General features: G+C 48.9%; 1 protein-coding gene across 2 annotated transcripts in view; it reads right to left on the reverse strand.

Annotated features, from left to right (window-relative positions):
- Igfbp2 (insulin like growth factor binding protein 2) overlaps positions 1–18,836 on the reverse strand; it is a 101,099-nt gene that overhangs the window by 11,410 nt on the left and 70,853 nt on the right. Inside the window, exon 1 of one of the 2 annotated variants that reach the window (XM_027941636.1) lies at positions 12,742–13,162. The exons of the other annotated variant lie outside the window; for it this stretch is intronic. Within the exon in view, the coding sequence (XP_027797437.1) occupies positions 12,742–13,162 (421 nt within the window). Of the gene's footprint in view, positions 1–12,741; positions 13,163–18,836 lie in introns of those variants that run through there. 2 annotated transcript variants of the gene reach the window in all.

The raw sequence follows: 18,836 nt of genomic DNA on the forward strand, positions 1-18,836 counted from the left end.
AAAAAAAAAGGTCAGAGGCAACAGGCAGCAGTGGCCTGTCACGCTAGAGTTCTGCACCATGCATGGGATGTCTGTTGTAGAGCACAGTCGTGTCAGTTGGGTGCAGACTGGCCCCCCAGGACACATTTCAGCTTAGTTTGACCTTCTCCCAGCTGCTAGATCCACCTACCCACTGCCGACACCCAGCTTCACTTCATTCCAAACTCCTTTCCCATCCTTTCCTATCCCCTGGGCCCTGAGCCCTGCAAGGGAGCCAGGCAAGCAAAGCCTGATGTCTCTCAGATGCCACCATGTTCTGGGAAACTCCTCCGAGGCCAGCGGGCCAGTCACCGCATAATAGGTGGCACCTCATGGCACCTCCTCCCTAAATCTCCCTCGTGGGAGGAAATGGCTCTGTGAATGTGAAGGATCCACAAGTCCCCTCAACTACTCACCAGGGTACCCAGCTCCCACGGACGACCCACCACCCAAGTGAGTGAAGAACTCAGAAAACTGCTGAACAGAGAGCCCAACAGACACAAGCACCACCCAGAGGACAGAATGGAGCACCCACTCCCTGGCCAAGCAATCCCCTCCTCGCCTGAACTCTTGGTGAATTTCCCAGGAACACTGATTCAGGTTCAAAGCCTGGACCAACCGGTCCTAGCCTGGCCTGAAAGTTAGATAATCAAGCTTCTGACTTTGACTTCACCATTCCTGAGCGATGCTGGACAGTGTTGAACTTGGGTAGGCTTCAGCGTGTTCTCTTTAAGTTCAGGGAGTTAGACTAGGTCTAACTGCTGTCCACCAGAAATCATCTGAAGAACTTGCCAAAAATCTCCCTGGAGCCAACCCTAGAGATTCAGAGACAGCAAGCCTGGGCAAGGGCCAAGGGACCCATATTATGAACTTTGGCCTTTCCAGGGCTCCCATTCCTTCATGATTCCCTCTAATCTAGATTTCCTGAAGAACTTGGTGAAGGGAGAAAGAGGCCTCACGTACACACTTCACAAAGACCTGACCTCAGAAGTTCTTTCTACCCATTTGCTCGTGGTTTGTAAACAGACACATCCACTTGGACACACAGAGAGGCCTCTCTTGGCCAGGCATCAGGGAGATTTCTAGAGCATGCCCTTACACTGCGGGCTCATCTCAGGCTCCCCCTGAGTGAGCAGAGATGGCGAGGCCTCTCCAGAGCCTCCCCACCTGTGCACACTCTAAAGGATTGCTTTACAAACACCAGGGTCATTCCTGGAATCTCAAAGACCCAGGGAGGGTCAGGGCTAAGGCAGACAGTTTGAGAAAACAAAAGCATGTTCAAAATTCAGCCAAGGTCCTCTGAGGTTGTGCAAGCTGCGCTGTCCTTGAAGAGCCAGAGAAACTGATATCAAGATGGCAAACAGCACTATCAGCTTTCACTCCTTCCCATGAGTCCTGAACATTTCTCCTCGGACTCAAGCCATCGGGGAGCCTGGCAAGGTGACCTTGTTGGTGAAGGCCCAAAAGAGTAGAGAGCACGTTGGTGCAAACTTGTACCAGAGATGATGGGAACAGGAAGCACTCACCTGACTGACCGTGTGCACAAAAACGTTCATTACAAGCATTGGTTGGAGCTGCAAAAAACGATCAGCAACCTGACTCAAAAGTCTTTCAATAGGTGAATGAATAAATGCAATTAGCAGAGGAATGCAAATGCTTCTTTACAGGCGTTTTCAACTTATTTTCAGAGAACAACTTGAATGTTGGCCATCCATCATACATGTATATGCATATATGTGCATTTATGCAAATATGTGATATTGAGCATCCATCATATAGTGCATGCAAATCTGTTTAGCCCAGAAAAATAAGTGCTAAGTACTCATGCCAGTAGACAAAATATTAACTGCTTGTAGTTCTAGGCGGTAGACTGCTATTATGCCGTTGTTCTTGGTACTTTCCTACATTTTTTTCTTAAATATTTATTTTTTGTGGTTGTGTTTGGACACAATAACTTCATTTTATTTATTTATTTTTATGTGGTGCTGAGGATCGAACCCAGGGCCTTGCACGTGCGAGGCGAATACTCTACTGCTGAGCCATAACCCCAGCCCCACTTTTCTACATTTTAAATGTTCCTTTTAAAATTTTTTTTTTCCTCTGGGCTGGGGATGTAGCTGAATAGCTCTGGTGTAGCACACACGGGAGCCTGGGTTTGATTCCCAGGACTGCTTCTCACGCCCTCCACCCCTCACCCTCCTTGTCAAGCAGGAGTTATCCTTAAAAGTGGAGTGCCCCTGGAAGAGGGCCTAACAATAGTGATATGGCAGACTTCAACACCACTTTCCTAGCTAATGCAATGCCACCAAGGTCACTTGCCCACAAAACAGAGCTTGTTGTGGGTTCCTAGCTATATCTCTGTGCCATGAGAACTGGGAAATAAGTCAGGGCAAAGACCCATAAATAGCAAAAGAGGGTCACTGAATTAAGAGGAGCAAGATGAAGAATTCAAGATGGATCGCGCCAGAAAATGGAAAGACGGGGGATGGGCTCATACTGGTGCAGCCCCAAGGGACTGGGGAGGGGGAACACTTGCAGGGTGACAAAGTGGTAGAGATGTCCAACAGCCGGCCAGTAACACCCAATAGAAAGGGGATGGTTGTTCTGTCTGCCTGAAGACCAGAGAGAAAACAGCTTCAACTAAAACAAGAGAGACCAGGTTAGAAACCCTCCAAGAGTTATATACAAATTACAAATTGCAGATAAGAGAAAATCACAGACTTATTCTGCTATAGTTTCAGGGGAAGCTTTTGAGGAGAAAGAGGAATGGACAATGTGGCCTCCAAGTGTCCAAGGTCCACTTGTCGGAGTCAATGAAAGGCGCCACTGGCCAGAATACCTTAGTAATTCAACTCTACTTCTTCCCAGCATTTTACCTGGAGGCCCTCAGTGAAAAGCAGTGATTCTGTGACGGAAGCTTCTGGAAGACCCAAGCTTGGTCTTGGCTTCCATAGAGCTTTAAAAAATTATACTTAATCAAAGGAGGACAGGAAGGGAGACAACCCATGTGCTCCATCTGCTCTTCTGGGAGGAAGTTGCTGTGCTTTTTTCTTCCAATATCTATCAATTTCGATTCCCTTTCTTTTGTGACTTTACGCACCCCAAAGGGATCTCATAATTTAACATCAAGATCTTTTGGGAGCCCTGGCCAAAAGGCTAAGAGTCACCTATTTATTTGCATCTGAGGAATAGACATTTCTTTGGACATGGTTTATCCTCAGATTATATTTGATGTTTTACAATGCTTTTCTTATCCCCTTCCAGCAAGACAACTGCTTTTATACAGTTGGTTCGCTAACTTGCATGTGGGATGTACTCAGCCCAAGTTCACACATGAGAAAAGCGGGCTGGGCCGGGAGCATCTCACCTCTAAGTGTATCTTGTTACACTATTTCTCTTTCTCCTTTTTCTGGTCTCTCCCTCACCACCCAGACCCCATAGCAGCAAGAATGGTTAGGGGTAAAGAAAGGCAGTGAGGAAACAGAAGTCTGAAATGGGACAGGAGGGACATGTGCCTCTCCCAAGACCCATTTCAAACCACTGTCCCTTACACTTTCTTTTGGCGGTACTGGGGATGGAACCCAGGGCCTCCCACATGCTAGGAGAGCACCTCACCACCAGCTACACCTGCAGCCCTCCTATGCTCGGTTCTGAAGCTGTGACCCTACTGCCCAGCCCCCAGACAGCGACGCAGACTGAGCCTCCCACCCTCCCCTCCACCCTCCTCTTCCGTGGGCCTCTTCCCCTAACACTGCTCCTACGTACGCCAACATGACAAACCGGACCCTGGATGCAAAAAGAAATTTAAAATCTGCAAAGATGTCCAGGACTGCCGGCCACACTCTCAAACCAGCACAAGAAGTGTCCTGAATATAAATAAGTGTCTTTAAATAGGTCACCATGCTTTTCTCCTTCTTTGACTAAAAGTTCACTGATTGTGTCTGATCTGACGCAGCATCACATCTGTCGCCCTTCTTGCCTCTGCAGTCTTGGTTTAAAAGCAGTAAACCAAACCAGAGGTGACCAGCGGAGCCTCCACAGAGAACCTCATCGCTGGGGTGAAAATGGACCATGGTTTGGCCATTGAGCTTGAGAGAACCATAAAAAAAGACAACTTCGTGGCCATGACCACCCCATGGAAACCCCTCAGCCTTGGGCTCTGCACTCCGGATTCACTGAGAGCTTTCCTAAGCAGACAGCAGCTGTCCAGGGAGCCACACCACCCACCACCAGGATTCCCAAGATGACCCATCAGAAAACATCTGAACAGGCCTTGGCCCTTCTCCTGCTCTCTTTGCTGAGCTCAGGGCAGAAGAAAGGAAGGGATCGGAACTTGTATAATGTCATCTGATTATGTGAGTTTCTGTGCTCCGTGGTCTGTATACACAACTTCGTTTTATCGTCAAGCCATCACATGAGGTTGATAATTCCTTACCTCCTCTCATGCTTGATAAAAGACACATAGAGTCGGAGGCCGACTGCACACAGTCATGTAGTCAGCGACAGAGCCAAAACCAAAACCAGATTGTTTAGCTTCACAGCTCTCCACCAACTAGAATGGTATCCCGTCACTGACATCATCAGAGACAGACGCTAACCAAGCCCAGTAACCCCAGCATTCCATTCCTGTTGCTCCCCCTCTCAACAGGGCCCCCCATCTTCCCAGGGAAGGAGGCCATCAGTCCTCTGGCAGCTGGTCCCATCGAAATTCAAAAGCCTTTATGACCCAGTAAGCCCAGCCCATTCTACCCCCTGTATCCTGCCCAGCACACCCTCCCTGCCACCCAGGGTTTTCGGAGAGTCACAGGGGCTGGGCCCAGGGTACAGGAGAACTGCCATTCTCATTATTTTCTTGGCCTTCAGCATTTTAGAAACTAAGTGTACCATCCAGAGACCACCTGGCCTCTCCATCCAGAAGTAAAGACAACAATCTACAAGAATCTCCCTGCAGAGTCGCATAAAGAAGCATTTTGAGAAGTTATGTCTTAAAGACTACCTCCCAGGAAAAGCGCTTTTCCAAGAAGCAATATGGGATTCCCTGCTTTTGTGCAAGTAGGATCTTGGAAACAGAGGCCTGGGGTGAGAATGCTGAGACTGTGCTTGCCCTGGCCCCGGACCCTGAAGGCAGCCAGCCTTGATTTCTTCATCTGACAAGTGGAGGGAATCCTGAGGCTACCACAGAGCTGAGGGGGAAAAATACAAACAAACAGTGGACTCCTTCGTAGAAGCACTTGTCCAGAACAAAGCAACTCCAATTCTTGTTCTATCTGCCCCATGAGGTGGCATCCTTTGCTTACTGCCAACAACCCCATACCCCCACACCCTAACCTGGGTCCCCCCAGCTGGAAGAGCCCCATCTTGGGCAAACACAGTGAACGGCCTCCTCTGGCCTCCCCACCCCCAACAGACCAAGGCCTTGAGTGGGGGCAGTCTCCCTTCCGTCCTCGACTTCCTGGCTCCACTCAGTTCCTTGAATGAACACAGGCTGACACACACCTACACCCGCCACTAATTAGAAACCTCCCCAGGCCTCGCTCCAGGCCAGCTTCATGGGGCCCTGTGGGCCAATTCCTCCGCCTGGCAGCTGGAGACTGGCCAGCCCCGGCCCCCTTCTCCGGTCTTCACTCCTGCCCTGCTTCCCAACAGCCAGGCGGAGATGTGGGGCTGGCAGCCAGAAGGGCTCCAAAGGGCTTCCAAGTGCCAAGCCCCCCAACCCACCCCCACCACCCCACCCCCCAAAAAAAGGTGGGGGTGGGAGAGAAAAAATTCCTGACCACAGTGGACTGTATTTCTTTCCGGGGGAGCCAGCTTTCTGAACAGTCTCCCTGAATCTTGACTGACACCCAGGGCTGAGCCAGCCCAGATCTTCCCTGGCTTTGTTAAAAAAAACAGGAGTAGCTAAAGCAGGGAAAGAAAAGGGGGCCAGGAGCCAAGGAGGAGGAGGGCCAGGGGGGTGGGTCTGTTCTCCACTAGAAAAATGTCCACTCATCCTACTCACTGTGGGGGTGGGGCTACTCCAGACCTGAGAACCAACACACTTCTACCACTCCACCTAGAAATCAGCTACTCCTTTCTTCTCCCCACCATGAAGGCCCCAGAGTCTAAGGGGACTACCCATCCCAAATTCCCAACAGCAAATCCGATGCTGTCTCCACTGTCCTGGATTTCATCCTAAGTCTATGCTGACTCCTGCATCTACCTTCTCTAATGGCACCACCTCCTTTAGAGGCCCGAACCCTCACAGGCCTCCCTCCACACACCGGGCTTTCTGGAATCTAACATGAGAAAGGCCTCAGCCTTCAGCAAACATTCCCCAACCCAGGGTTCCTGTAGAGAATCCCTGAGCCTCTGCAAAATGAGATGCTGCTCCCCCTCTCAGCAGCGAGGTCAACTCTGGAGTCGATGTAGTGAGAAGCGTCATATTGGAAAGAACATCCCTCTCCTTTGCCAGGATCACGTTCAACTTTCTGGCATCCTAGGCTCGGAGAGGCCAGTTTGAAAGGCCCGTTTTCCTGGAGCAGGAAGCAGGCTCCACAAGATCTTCACTGGCTTTGAGCATGCCCTTGAACATAATGGATGCCCCCAAAGTGTGTTAGGACCACTTGGGGTGAACCTGACCCTATTATTCTAAAGCCAGAGTCCTAGTAGATTTCTTTGAGAGGGCCACCTACAGGGAAAGGGCCTTCCCCACCTACGCTGCTACTGACCCAGAGGTGCCTCAGATATCCTGCCCTCCGGGTGCTGGCAGATGGAAGGCCAGGTCGCTGGGAGTGACTGGCCAGGAGAAAGCAGGATTCCATCTTCTGTGACTTGCTTATATAAGCAGCACAGCTGCCACAAGAACCCAGGTGCCCAAGCTCTGGACCACTCCCACCTCTATCTGGGCCTAAAGTGAAGTGCAGACTATATCCCAAGAATGGTCAGTCCCAGATATTAGGACACAGGCCCCAGAGTATTCACTGCCTAACTCACCAATAAAAAATGCAAGCCTGCTGCCCTGAAACCCTTTATTTATTGTCAACTGGGTTTATATTGCATTTAAAGTACAGTGTCATGACCCTTTCCATAGAGGGCCTCGTTACAGCCTGTGGAAGTAAGTCAGAGAGGTGTAGACAGTCCCTCTTTATAGGGGAACAGATGGAAATCAAGGGACTCCTTACCAAAATCAAGTGCTCGGGCTTTGTGGGTGCAAGTGCCACCCAATGGAGTTGGGAGGATTGATTTCTGACTTACAGACAAGGAAATAGGGGCTCGGAGAGAATAAACCACTTCCCTCAGATGACTATTAAGTTCTAGACACCTGGCTTGTCCAGTCTGATCTCCATTTTCAGGGCCAATTAACCACAGTGGCAGAGAGATGTCACTGGCCAAGATCCAGGCTGCTATCGTGTGGAAGAACCCAGTATGTGCCAGGCACTTTCCACTGTCACAATGGGCCCGACATCCCCCCCACTTCACCAATTCTGGCATTGTGAAACCAGGTCACTCTAACAGTACAAACCAGGCTGCCTCCCCTTCTGCCACCTACCAGCTCTTCTTTCTCTCTAGATACCTCCACGACCAGCAGAACACTGGCCACTTACATGTTGGAAGTCCCCCAGGTTTAGGACTTGGGCTTCTCAAAAAAGTCAAGAAAACCCAAATCATCAAAATCCAGCAGTGACATACTGTGGCTTGTCTATATCACCTGCACATGGCAGGTGTCCACGATCAAATTCTGGCCCAGAGGCTCAAACGCTTTTTGCTGCCAAGAGCCCAACCCCTTACTGGGCCACGGAGGCAGAGGGGTTGGAGGAATGTAGCCAGGTTGGTCTCTCAGCTCCTGTCCCTCAATTGAACCTGTCCCCACAACTGTGAGACGGAGGGATCCATGCCTCGCATGCCTTCTGGGCTCTTGGTTCAATTCTCAGCACCACCAAAAAAAAAAAAAAAAAAAGTCAGAGAGAGAGGAACAAAGGGAGACGGGAGACAAAGCAGGCTTGGAGTAAGTTCAAGACAGGATAAGGACAGATGTGCAGACAACCATCTCCTGATGGCTGGCTGCCACCTCAGGAAAATGCTGGCCAGAGATAACAGGAGAAGCAGAGGGCCTGGAACATCTGCCAACCAGATCCCCGGCTCCCCTGGTGAAGCCAAGCGCAGTCCCAACTGCGCCTGGGCTTCAGCAGAAGCAGCACTAGTACTGACCCCCTTACAAGGACAGCGCCATGTCCCCTGCCCAGCCAGTCAACAAGCCTCATTCAAGCATTTGAGTTTTTTCAACACTTCCATCTCCAGTCACCTTCATAGTCTCCTTCTAACTGGATCTGAGGAAGCATGGGGCCAATATATTTTCGTGCCACTTTGAAGCCTATCCACCTACTTAGCATGTAGCACATAGGAAGGAAGATGTAGCCTGGCGATTTCTGCTCCTCCCTCATTCCCTTCAGCAGCCCAGGCCCTTCCCGTCCAGGTAGGTACTTCGATTAGCTCCAAGAACTTTCAAAACTTCCTCTATCCATTCTGAAAACAATCTGTCCCATTTCCAAGGCAGAGAGTGGTTACACAGATCACCAGGCTGGAGCACAGGGATTCTCAAGGGAAACCTGCAAATGTCTGATGATGTGTGACTAAGTATGCTCTGGGGGCTCCCAGGTAATCCACGGCACTTTTATCAGACTAATTTCCGTTGACTCCCTAACCCAAAGAAAGGATGTGCCCAAAATTTTTATTTTGAAGCACAAAAATAAAGGTAGGCTCACAGCAACAATCTCTCTTCCCTTTGCCTGCCAGGAAACTCAGTAGCCCAATTTGGCAAAAAAAAAAAAAAAGTGTAAATAGGCCCTCATGACCCCAGCCAGTGAGTTCTTCCCTCTACACTCCCACCTATTCTAACCTTGTCCTTTAGGCTTGTTTTTGTAAGGTACTTTAACACTGTTAAGCAGGATTTTTTCCCCCTTAAATATCTTCTCTACAGAATTGGGTCATTATTACTACACCAAGGAAATGATACGGTGTACAGTTTGAGAAGGTAAGTAGGAAACTTCAAGGAAAGAAGACTCCTACCGGGTGCATAATTCCAGGAAGACTGCAAATTCGAGGCCAGCCTCAGTCCTTTAGTGAGGCCCTTAGCGAGACCATGTCTCAAAATGAAAAATAAAAAGGGCTGGACATGTAGCTCCGTAATAGAGCACCCCTGGCTTCAATCTCCGACACCAAAAAAATCAATAACATAAAATAAAAAGAACTCTTGATGCTACGGATTCCTCAAATCCCAGCCAATGCTGGCCACTGAGAGGAACACACCTGTAAGCCTCACAAACCCTTCAACCACCCTCAGTCAGGCACTGCCTCCTAGGCTTGGGGCCACAGAGCCACGCCCAACTTAGTCTCTTAACCAAGAAACTTGAGTCCAGAGACAGAACCCTGGAGCAGCAACCCTGGGCTCCCCCATCTCCTCCTTCCAAGGTCCACCTGTGGTGACACAGGGGATCAGCTCAGCAGAGATAGTTCAGGGAATTCTGACCAGAAGCGGGGAGGGGAGACAGGAGGAGGTAGTGGTGTTAACAATCAGTGACAGTGGGTCCCACTCATTCCCAAGTCTATTTTACGACTTTGAACTCGGTATGCAAATTTATGCAAGACGAGATGCAAAGCAGTGCTGGGAGCCAGAAGTCCCGTTGCTTTCTCCGCCCCCCCCCCCATTTTTGAAGCTGCACTGAACCACTGTAAATCAGTGCCTGCCTCTCTCCCAGCTTCCTCTCCCCCAGCAACTGCAGATGCACAACCTCCCCACTTCCTTGCTACCTAGCTTGCTTGCCCTCGGTGGGCCTGCCTGCTTGTTGGCCCAGAACTTTGAAGGACTGCACATTTCCTTAGCACCTTCATATGTGCAGAAGGCCAGACGGCCACTTGGGCAGCCCCGCCCCTCAGCATAATCCCCTTCATTGTACCCGACAGGGATGGAGGCCGGGGATGCAGAAGAACCAGCCAGGCCTAAATTCTGAAAGGGCCAGGCCTGGTCTAAGGCTGCCCCCTAACTCCCCACCCCACACACACTTTTTTCTAGGCATCTCTGCCCACTCCACCACCTTCCATACTCACATAGTTTTAAAGTCCCGACTTCAGGCTGATCTCAGTATCCCCTTTGCATTTTTCTCCCACCCTTACCCCCCAGACCCAGAGTCTGGCTTCTTGGTTTCGGTGAACCAACAAGTCCCAGCCCATCACCCTCCAGGGATGCAGGCTCACCAGCACCCACTTCTGCTGCCGATGTGCCCACCCCACCCCCCTACATCCCTGCCATCCCCAGGAAGCCAGCAATACAGCCCCTGAGTCCCGGGAACAAAGACAAAAGAGCTAACAGCAAGCCGGAACTGCTGGGGTTTGCTGCCTCGAAATAAGAGGGTATGTTTAAAATTCTCAAAAGCAACCTGCTCCAAGAGGAATGCAGGCTGGGGGGTGGGGGGACTCCTTCTTCAGAGGGGGGAGGAGATGGAAGATGCAGAGCAGGAGGCAGCAGCACTAAGCCCCACCCTACCCATACAGGGACCTAATCCCTGCCCCAAACCAAGACCCTCTCTCGCAGGCACAAAAGCCTCCATCCTTGCCCCTCTTCCCTGCACCCTAGAGCCCAGGTTTCTCCCTACAGGGCCCCCTCCCCAGCCCTCCTCCTGGCTCAGCCACCCCAGCTGTCCGTCACCTACTCAGCTTCCATCCCCCGCCCATACCCTTATCCCTCTACCCCCACCTTCCCAGACTGGAGCACAAGAGAAAAATGTAGAAGGCATCAGGCACCAGGAGAAGGCTCAGGAGGCAGCTGGGACTAGCTGGCGGAAAGAGTCCCATAACCAGGCAGAAAATCCAGAGTGACATTCTTCCCATGAACTCACCCCATTGTCCCTGGGCTTCCCTGACAACCCCCACCCCCTTTCAGGATACAAGAAGTGGTGGGGGGAGACCTCTCTCCCGCATCTGTTGCAGGCTGAAGACCCCACCTGCTTCAGGGATCTAGGAAGCAGGAGAGCTGGGTTTCAAGCTCAGTGAGACAAACGAAGAGTGGAAAAAAATATTAAAATGGTGAGGAAGAAAACACACCAACTTTATTAAAACAGTCAAAATCCAAAAGGTTCTGTGAGGCCTTTGGAAAAGTTCGCCCTGCTGAGGAAGATGTTTAGTTTGAGCTCAGCTCAGAAACTGCAGAAAACCTCCTGGGTGGACTCCAGGGTGCCAGAGGTTATGGGGAGGACTGGTCCCAGGACTGGGGGACGATATCCCACAGGGAGAGGACTTTGCTCTCTTTTTCCTTTTATTATTACTAAGAGAAGCAGGAGGGAAGGGTTAATTTCAAGGCAGGCTAGGAGAAGAAAGGAACAGAGGGGTTCCACTTAGAGGGAGCCCTTACCTTGCTCAGTACTCAAGGTCAAAATGTGGGGAGAAATAGAATAAAGATTTCAACTCTGACCCCTAATTCCATTCTCAAAGGGAAAAAACAATGGCAGGCCAGAAGAAGGGAGGTGGTGTGCGAGGAGGGAGGGGGGGGCTTACAAAGACGCTCAGAAGCCAGAAGGAATGTTCCCACTTTTTCTCCCCCCACCCAATTTTTTTTTTTTCAGTTTGAAAAACTTGGTCAGACTAGCTTGCTTTTTAAACAGCAGCGGACAGTGGACACATTTCACTACCATCTCCAAGAGGAAAGAAATAATTATAGCTTCCTTCAGACCACGGGGAAGGCTTTTGTAAATTCAAAATTAAAAAAACAACAACAACAAAAAAAAAAAAACTCCTGATAGCTTGGTTGTGTCCTTCAAGTAACTTTTTGCAAGGGATGAGGACCCTTTAACAAAGAGCCCAGGTTCCTCATCTTATAGGATAAGAAGAGTTCCCCGATTTGGGGTGGGGGTGGGGGGGATCACACAGCTCACGTAACAGTCATTCCCCCACCCAGGCTCCTCCTGCCTTCCCACCCGCTGCCCAGATGCTTAAACGCACAGCCTGGCTGCCCGGGTCCTGGGAATGCAGCCGGCGATCCGGCTTAAATTACACCGATTCAACTGCTGGGGTCTCCTGCACGCCTCCCAAAGACACCCCCCTCCCGTTTTCCTTTTCCATCCAACATAGCCCCCTTCATTCTCTCTGTAAGATAGCAACGTTCTCTTTAATTGCTCTAAGCAACTCACCCTACAAAGCACCAAATCCTTTCTTCCCACCTCACAACCCCAATAGAAGGAAGGGTCTCTCACTCAGTGCGCCGGTGCCTCCACCGCTCCTCACCGAGGTCTCGGATGTCACCGGCATCCAGTGGCTTGGGCCTCCCAACAGCGTTCCCACCGGGACCCTTTGACTTCACCGACTCAAGCTGTGCCCCAAATAAGATTCAAGTTCCCACTCCCACGGGTCTGACCGACACCCTCCTCCCCAGTAAATCTCCCCTCCAGAATAAAAGTGAGAGGACTGTCCACCCGGGAAAGGCTGGTAACTACAATGAGTCTCCTCTTCCAATTTATCCCCACTAAATTAGTAACCAGGGTTCTTCCACTTGCTCCAACTCCAGTCCCCCACTCCGAGCCTGACTTTCGGGATCCCGCCCTCAACGATCCCCCCAGATCTGGCCACGGATTCAGATCTTCCTCTACTAAAGTCTCTGAGGTCCTGCCGCACACTCCTTCTACACCTAACGGCCGCCAGCTGACCGCCCCACTGCCCTCCAAGTTTCTCCCAACTAGTTGTCCCAGTCCGCGTTACCTGCAACCTGCTCCGGACTAACGCCGTACTTGGCGTCCCGGCCCTTTCCGCAAGTGCCCACGCCCATGACCAGCGACTGAAGGGGCAGCTCGGAGCCGGGGTTGGGATAGCAGCGTAGCCCCTGGCCGCAGCGTGGGGTGTAGACGCCGCACGCCTCGCCCTCCAGCCGGGCGCACACCGAACAGCAGCCGCAGCCCGGCTCCCGGACCAGCTCAGTGCAGGTCCCGCGGGCGCCGCCGGCCGACCGGGACACCGCGTCCGGCGGGGGCCCGCAGGCAGCCAAGCGTTCTGGCGTGCAGGGCGGGCAGCGGAACAGCACCTCGGCGCGCACTCCGCGGCCACCGCTGCCCGCGCCCAGCAACAGCACCAGCAGCGACGGCAGGAGCAGCGGCAGCGCGGGGCCGCCCAGTCTCAGCAGCATGTTGGCGGTGGGGAGCGCGACAGCAGCGAGCGAGCGGGCAGGTGGCACGGCCCTGCGAGCGCGGGTGCCGCCTCCTCCGCTTCTTTCTCCTTCGCCGCCGCAGCCGGGTCCTAAAAAGCCTGCTTCTCCCCGCCCCTTGCCTTCTCCCCTCCCCCTTTCGGAGACCACCCCCTTCCCCCAGCACTCCTGCGCGCCGGCACGTGCGTGCGCACACGCCCCCCTCGTCCACCCCGCCTAGATTCCCTGCTTCCAGGGTCCCACTTCTCCCTGACCCGGTCCCTCCCGGATCTTCTAGACGAGGCTCGCTCGCTCCGGAGAATAAGAATTACTTGCGAGCCTGGGGAGGATAGGCGTGGGAGTGGGGAAGAGCCGGGGCTTTTGTCGCCCTTTGGTTCAGTTTGAAAGGACTTAAGTTTGGGCGCATCCCTTGTGGCCCGCGGTGAGCTAGCTGTTAGGGAAACACAAAGGCACAATCTTGACCTCAAGTAGATTTCAGGGCTCGCATCCACTCCCTCCATCCTCGAGGTATCATCCATACCTAACACGTTGTTCAGAACCATGACCTTGGGTGCGTCCTGAGGAATTCAGACCCGTCTATACCAGGCTAGCCCCAAACAGCCCCTTTTAGTGACCATTGCAGTTTCCCAACAAGGAACTCATGGCCACAACATATAAGAAAAGCGATTTTTAGACCTTGAGAAACCTGCTCCCTTCCTCTCAATCCCCTCCCCTTAATGATCCCTTAGAGACCCGGGCCACCTTTCACAGATCCGAGGCATTTGCTGCTAGAGATAACCCTGTTTGCCCTGCTGCCGGGTCTTGGAAAGGTCAGGTCAGACCCCTAAGTGTGAGAGAAAGCCCTGACACAGGACCAATTAAAGCTCTCTTCAATAATGCAGATAGACAAACATAGCTTCCATTGTTCTGTTTGGTTTACTGAGTCACCAGCCAAGCTGCCCCCCCCCCCAGTCCCCGTCATTCCAGGGTGGACTCAGCCTTAATTATTCACCCATCTCCCTGGTATGTGACCCTAACAAAGACCCTTGTCAGAGAGTCTCTCCTAAGGAATGGACTATTAAGCTAGCTTCCAGGTTTAAATTTCCAATACCTCCAATGCCACCTTTCTTCCACCAGATTTCTGTACTACATTCTAACTTGAGTACTCAGAGCCTACTTGATCCAGTTCAGCAGCTAATCATGTGGCACCTGGCCCTAAAGGTGAGTTAGAGACCTCCAGGAAGGCAAGTTCCAGATCTTAAGGAACCAAGAGCTGAAGAGTTGTGGGGAAGAAATTGGTAAAACTGGTTGTCAGAGGCTTTGAGAAAGAACTGTTCAGAGAAGAGGTGGTGCAGGGAATTGAGGGCAGAATTTCCCAGGTGAGGCAAAAATTGAAGCTTGGAAATTCTCTCAGTGGAAATGAAGGGGTAGCAAGAGCACCCTAAGCATAAGGATCAGCCAAAGCAAGGGTGCAGAGACGGGGAAGTGAGGTTAGAAATTAAAAGTCATTCCACTTCCTCCAAAGACCGTGCCTGGAGGAGCCATGAGGGATTGGCAGGAAATCCAATTGACTCATGTGGAGTTTTGGCTTAATTTGTTAGGCAGCAGGGATGCAGCAGGCAAGTTTGAGTACAGGAATGAATATAGACAAAGCTGGACCTCTGGCAATCACTAGAGCTATGTAGAGTACAGATCTTACAGAAGGAAAAATACATGGGCTCAGGGAGGCGCCTGGTCACCTCACTCCCTGTGTCCCCGTGTCTGGTGCCTGCCTGGTAACATGTTTCTCTTGGTTACATCCACCAAGTTCCTTCTGAGGTGTGGCCCCATACTGCCGGATAGAAATCTAATGTAAACTCCAAGTGTGAGACGAATGTACAATTTAAAATTTTTCAAGTAGCGATGTTTAAAAAATAGTGTTATGGTTTGAATGGGAGGTGTCCCCCACAAGCTCAAGTGGAAGACAATGCAAGAAGGTTCAGAGGAGAAATGATTGGGTTTTAAGAGTCTTAACCCAATCAGTGATTTAATCTCCCATAGGGGTTCACTGAGTGGTAACTGAAGTGGTAGGGTGTGGCTGTAGGAGGTGGGAATTGGGGCGTGGCTTTGGGGCACAGTATCTGGTCAGTGGGGTTGTTCTCACCTTCTCAGTTGCCTGAATCACTATGTGAGCTGCTTACCTCCGCTAAACTCTTCTGCCATGATGTTCAGCCTCACTTTGATCTCAGACCAATGGAACAAGCTTTCTGTAAAGACCTTAAGACCTCTGTAACCGTGAGCCCTCAAACTTTTCCTCGCTTAAAATTGTTCTGGTCAGACCAGTGAAAAACCTAACTAAAACATTCAGTAAAAAAGAGAAAGGTGATCCCCGCCGCCCCCGCCTACTAGGAATTGAATTTAGGATCTCATGTAGGTTCAGCAAATGCTCTACCACTGAGCTACATCACCAATCCTTCTTTTATAAATTTTGTTTTGAGACAAAGGTCTTGCTAAGTTGCCCCAGGCTAGCCTCAAATCTGTGATCCTCCTGCCTCAGCTGGGATTACAGGCTACATCCTTTTAAAATATATACTTTAGCTCAGTATGTCGCAAATAATATTTTAATGAGTCAACACTAAAAATCATTAAGAGAGAAAATATTTTTTTCATACTAAATCCTCATGCTCTGGTATGTCTTCTACTTACAGCACATTTCAACATTTCAATTTAACTAGCCAAAATTCAAATGCTCAGTAACCAGATGTGGCTAGTAACTACCAAAATGGCCAGCTCAGGGGTCTAAAATACAGGGTCTTGCTGGGCATGGTGGCCCAATCCTCTGATCCCAACTGCTTGGAAGACTGAAACAGGAGGATCACAAGTACAAGGCCAGCCTGGGCAATTTAGAAAGACCTTGTGGCACCTAGCAGACACTCAGTAAGTGTTTGTTGAATTAATAAAAATATTGACTCTAAAAATAACCTTGACAGGGCCTCTTCTCTCTCTCTCTCTCTTTTTTTTTTTTTTTTTTTTTTTTTTGTACTGGGGATTGAACCCAATGATGCTTTACCACTGAGCTACATCCCAGTTCTTTTTATTTATTTTTTTAATCTGAGATAGAATTTTACTACATTGTTGAGCAGCTTTGAACTTCCCATCCTCCTGCATCAATGGGAATCAAAAATGCTAAAGGACAGCCAGACCCAAGCTGGATTTTCTCTGCTAAGTCACCCTGCCACAGCCTCTCACTCTCTCTCTGCAATGCTCAGCAGCTGGGATGAAAGATAGTGATCAATCTATTGGGAAGCAGAGAGAGACATTCATTCAATCTTTTAGCTACTCACTTGTCTTTTGAGATTCATTCTCCTTTCACCTTCCTTTAAGTTGTTGATCAGTTAGCCAAGAATTGTAGAGATGAGCAAGCAAAGAAATGCTGACTTAACAAAAGTAAAGTACTCGAAATGGTTTTCTCTTTCTAATGAGTCTAAAAACCACACCCTAATTCTTTTCTGCTAGTTCCCAAGTTAATAGCCAATTACCCTTCCCACACCTACCCCACAAGTACACCTACCTCAACAACAACCTATTCTCTTTAAATCCTTTCCTTACCCCCAGGAGCCTCAGAGCTCCATGCCAGAAAGACCTCCTACCACTGAGGCCTGAGCCTCAGCACATTTTCTATGAATTAAAAGAAAAATCACAATGAAAGCAACATTAAAAGGGTTTTGGAAAATGGAATGAGGGATCTTTACAGAGGTGGGACCTGTGCATGTCTCAGGCTGCTGCTTGGGATGTGAACTTTGGTCACCTCCACATTTTTGACTACAGAACCATCACATTGTGTGCAGAGACTGAAGGTTTGTTTCAAGAGGACACATGTGTTATGAACATTTTTTACTAAATATATACACTCTTTTCTTTATCTGCTGTTGGTCACAGTCATGGTCATGGGTTGGTCATGGTCACAGGTTGATCACATAGCCCCTGTTCTTTCTCATCATTCAGTAATTTATATAAGCACCCATTTTTCCTACCTTCTTCGAAATACTAATTCAGAACTCTCTGAACCTGTCCCCAGTATTATAATTCCTAAGGTCTAAATGAAGTCCTTTTTATTCTTATACTTTCTACATTTGAACTGGTCGACACTTTAATCAACCAAGGCCTAGAAATGTGAAAAGATTTGGCCACAGCCCCAGAACTGGTTACTGGCTGGCTTGAGACTTAATCACTTGTATATCACAGTCAGCCCAGAGTCTTCAAAAGCACATGGCACATGGATGTCAATAAACATTAGTTGAGTGAACCTAAGATCTCTGCTCATCTCTTGGTTTGCCCATTGTTCCTTTAAATTTCATATGAATCCTCTGTAAATGTTACATCCTTAGGCTTGAGAGCCTGACTCTGTCGGGCAGTGTGGGCTTGGTTGAGAGATGGGACAGGCTGAGACTGGTTTTCTCCTTTCTCCCTAATCCCTCCTTTTTTCCATTTGAACCATATTGCACAAACTCTACCCTCCAATGGTTTACCATAACTAAGTACCACCTGTGCTATTATTTACATAATTGTTTAATGTGAGTCAATTCATTCTTTTTTTTTTTCTTTTTAACTTGAGGCCATTTTAAAAAGGAAACTTTATATCACTACCATAAATGGAATCTCAGTAATGGATGGTCATATACAGATGGTAACCATAAAAATAAACACAATAAAAACAAAACTGTGGTATTTGATTCAAACTGGATACTGTTGCTTTGCTGAAGCCTCTGAGCCTGGTACACCCTCCTCTGTTTAAAAGAGATGAGCTAGACTGAAAGAAATGCTAAAGGACAGCCAGACCCAAGCTGCGATTTTCTCTGCTAAGTCATCAGAAAAATAGGAATATTTTTCAAATGATTTATTGTAATGTAATATATATGCAAAAAAGTATAGAAATCAAAAACTTGACAAATATCCACAAATTGGTAATACCATTTAAAAAGCAACCAGATCAAGAAAGATATATATATATATATATATATATATATATATATATATGTATATATATATATATATATATATATATATATATATATATGTATATATATATATATATTTTTTTTTTTTTGGAGTTGTAAGTGAACAGAATGCCTTTATTTTATTTTTGTGTGTATGTGGTGCTGAGGATTGAACCTAGTGCCCCATGCGTGCTAAGCAAGCGCTCTGTCGTTGAATTACAGCCCCAGCCCAAGAAAGAGAATATTAACAGTATGCAGAAGATCCTTCCACACACCCTCCAGTTATTACGTCCACTCCCCACAGGGTAGACATCACCTGTACTTCTGCGAACATGGATGAATTTTACCTGTTTTGCTTTTTTTTTTTTTACCAGGTATTGAACCCAGGGTCACTCATTTTATTTAGAAACACGGTCTCACTGAGTTGCTTAGGCCTTGCAAAATTGCTGAGGCTGGCTTTGAACTTGTGCTCCCCCTGCCTCAGCCTCCTGAGCCACTGGGATTACAGCCTGGCTCCCATTTTGTATTTTATTTTATGTAAATGAAAATATACAATCTGAATTATTTTGGTCTCTGGTCTTTTTTCTTTTTACTTTGCTCTGAATTATGAATGTGAGATTTATCCATATCCTTGCATGTAGCTGAGGATCATTCTCTTCCATTAGCTGGGACCTTTTTGTGGTATGAATTTACCATTCATT

Source organism: Marmota flaviventris, chromosome 11 (genome assembly GCF_047511675.1).
Source record: "Marmota flaviventris isolate mMarFla1 chromosome 11, mMarFla1.hap1, whole genome shotgun sequence".
NCBI lineage: Eukaryota > Metazoa > Chordata > Mammalia > Rodentia > Sciuridae > Marmota > Marmota flaviventris.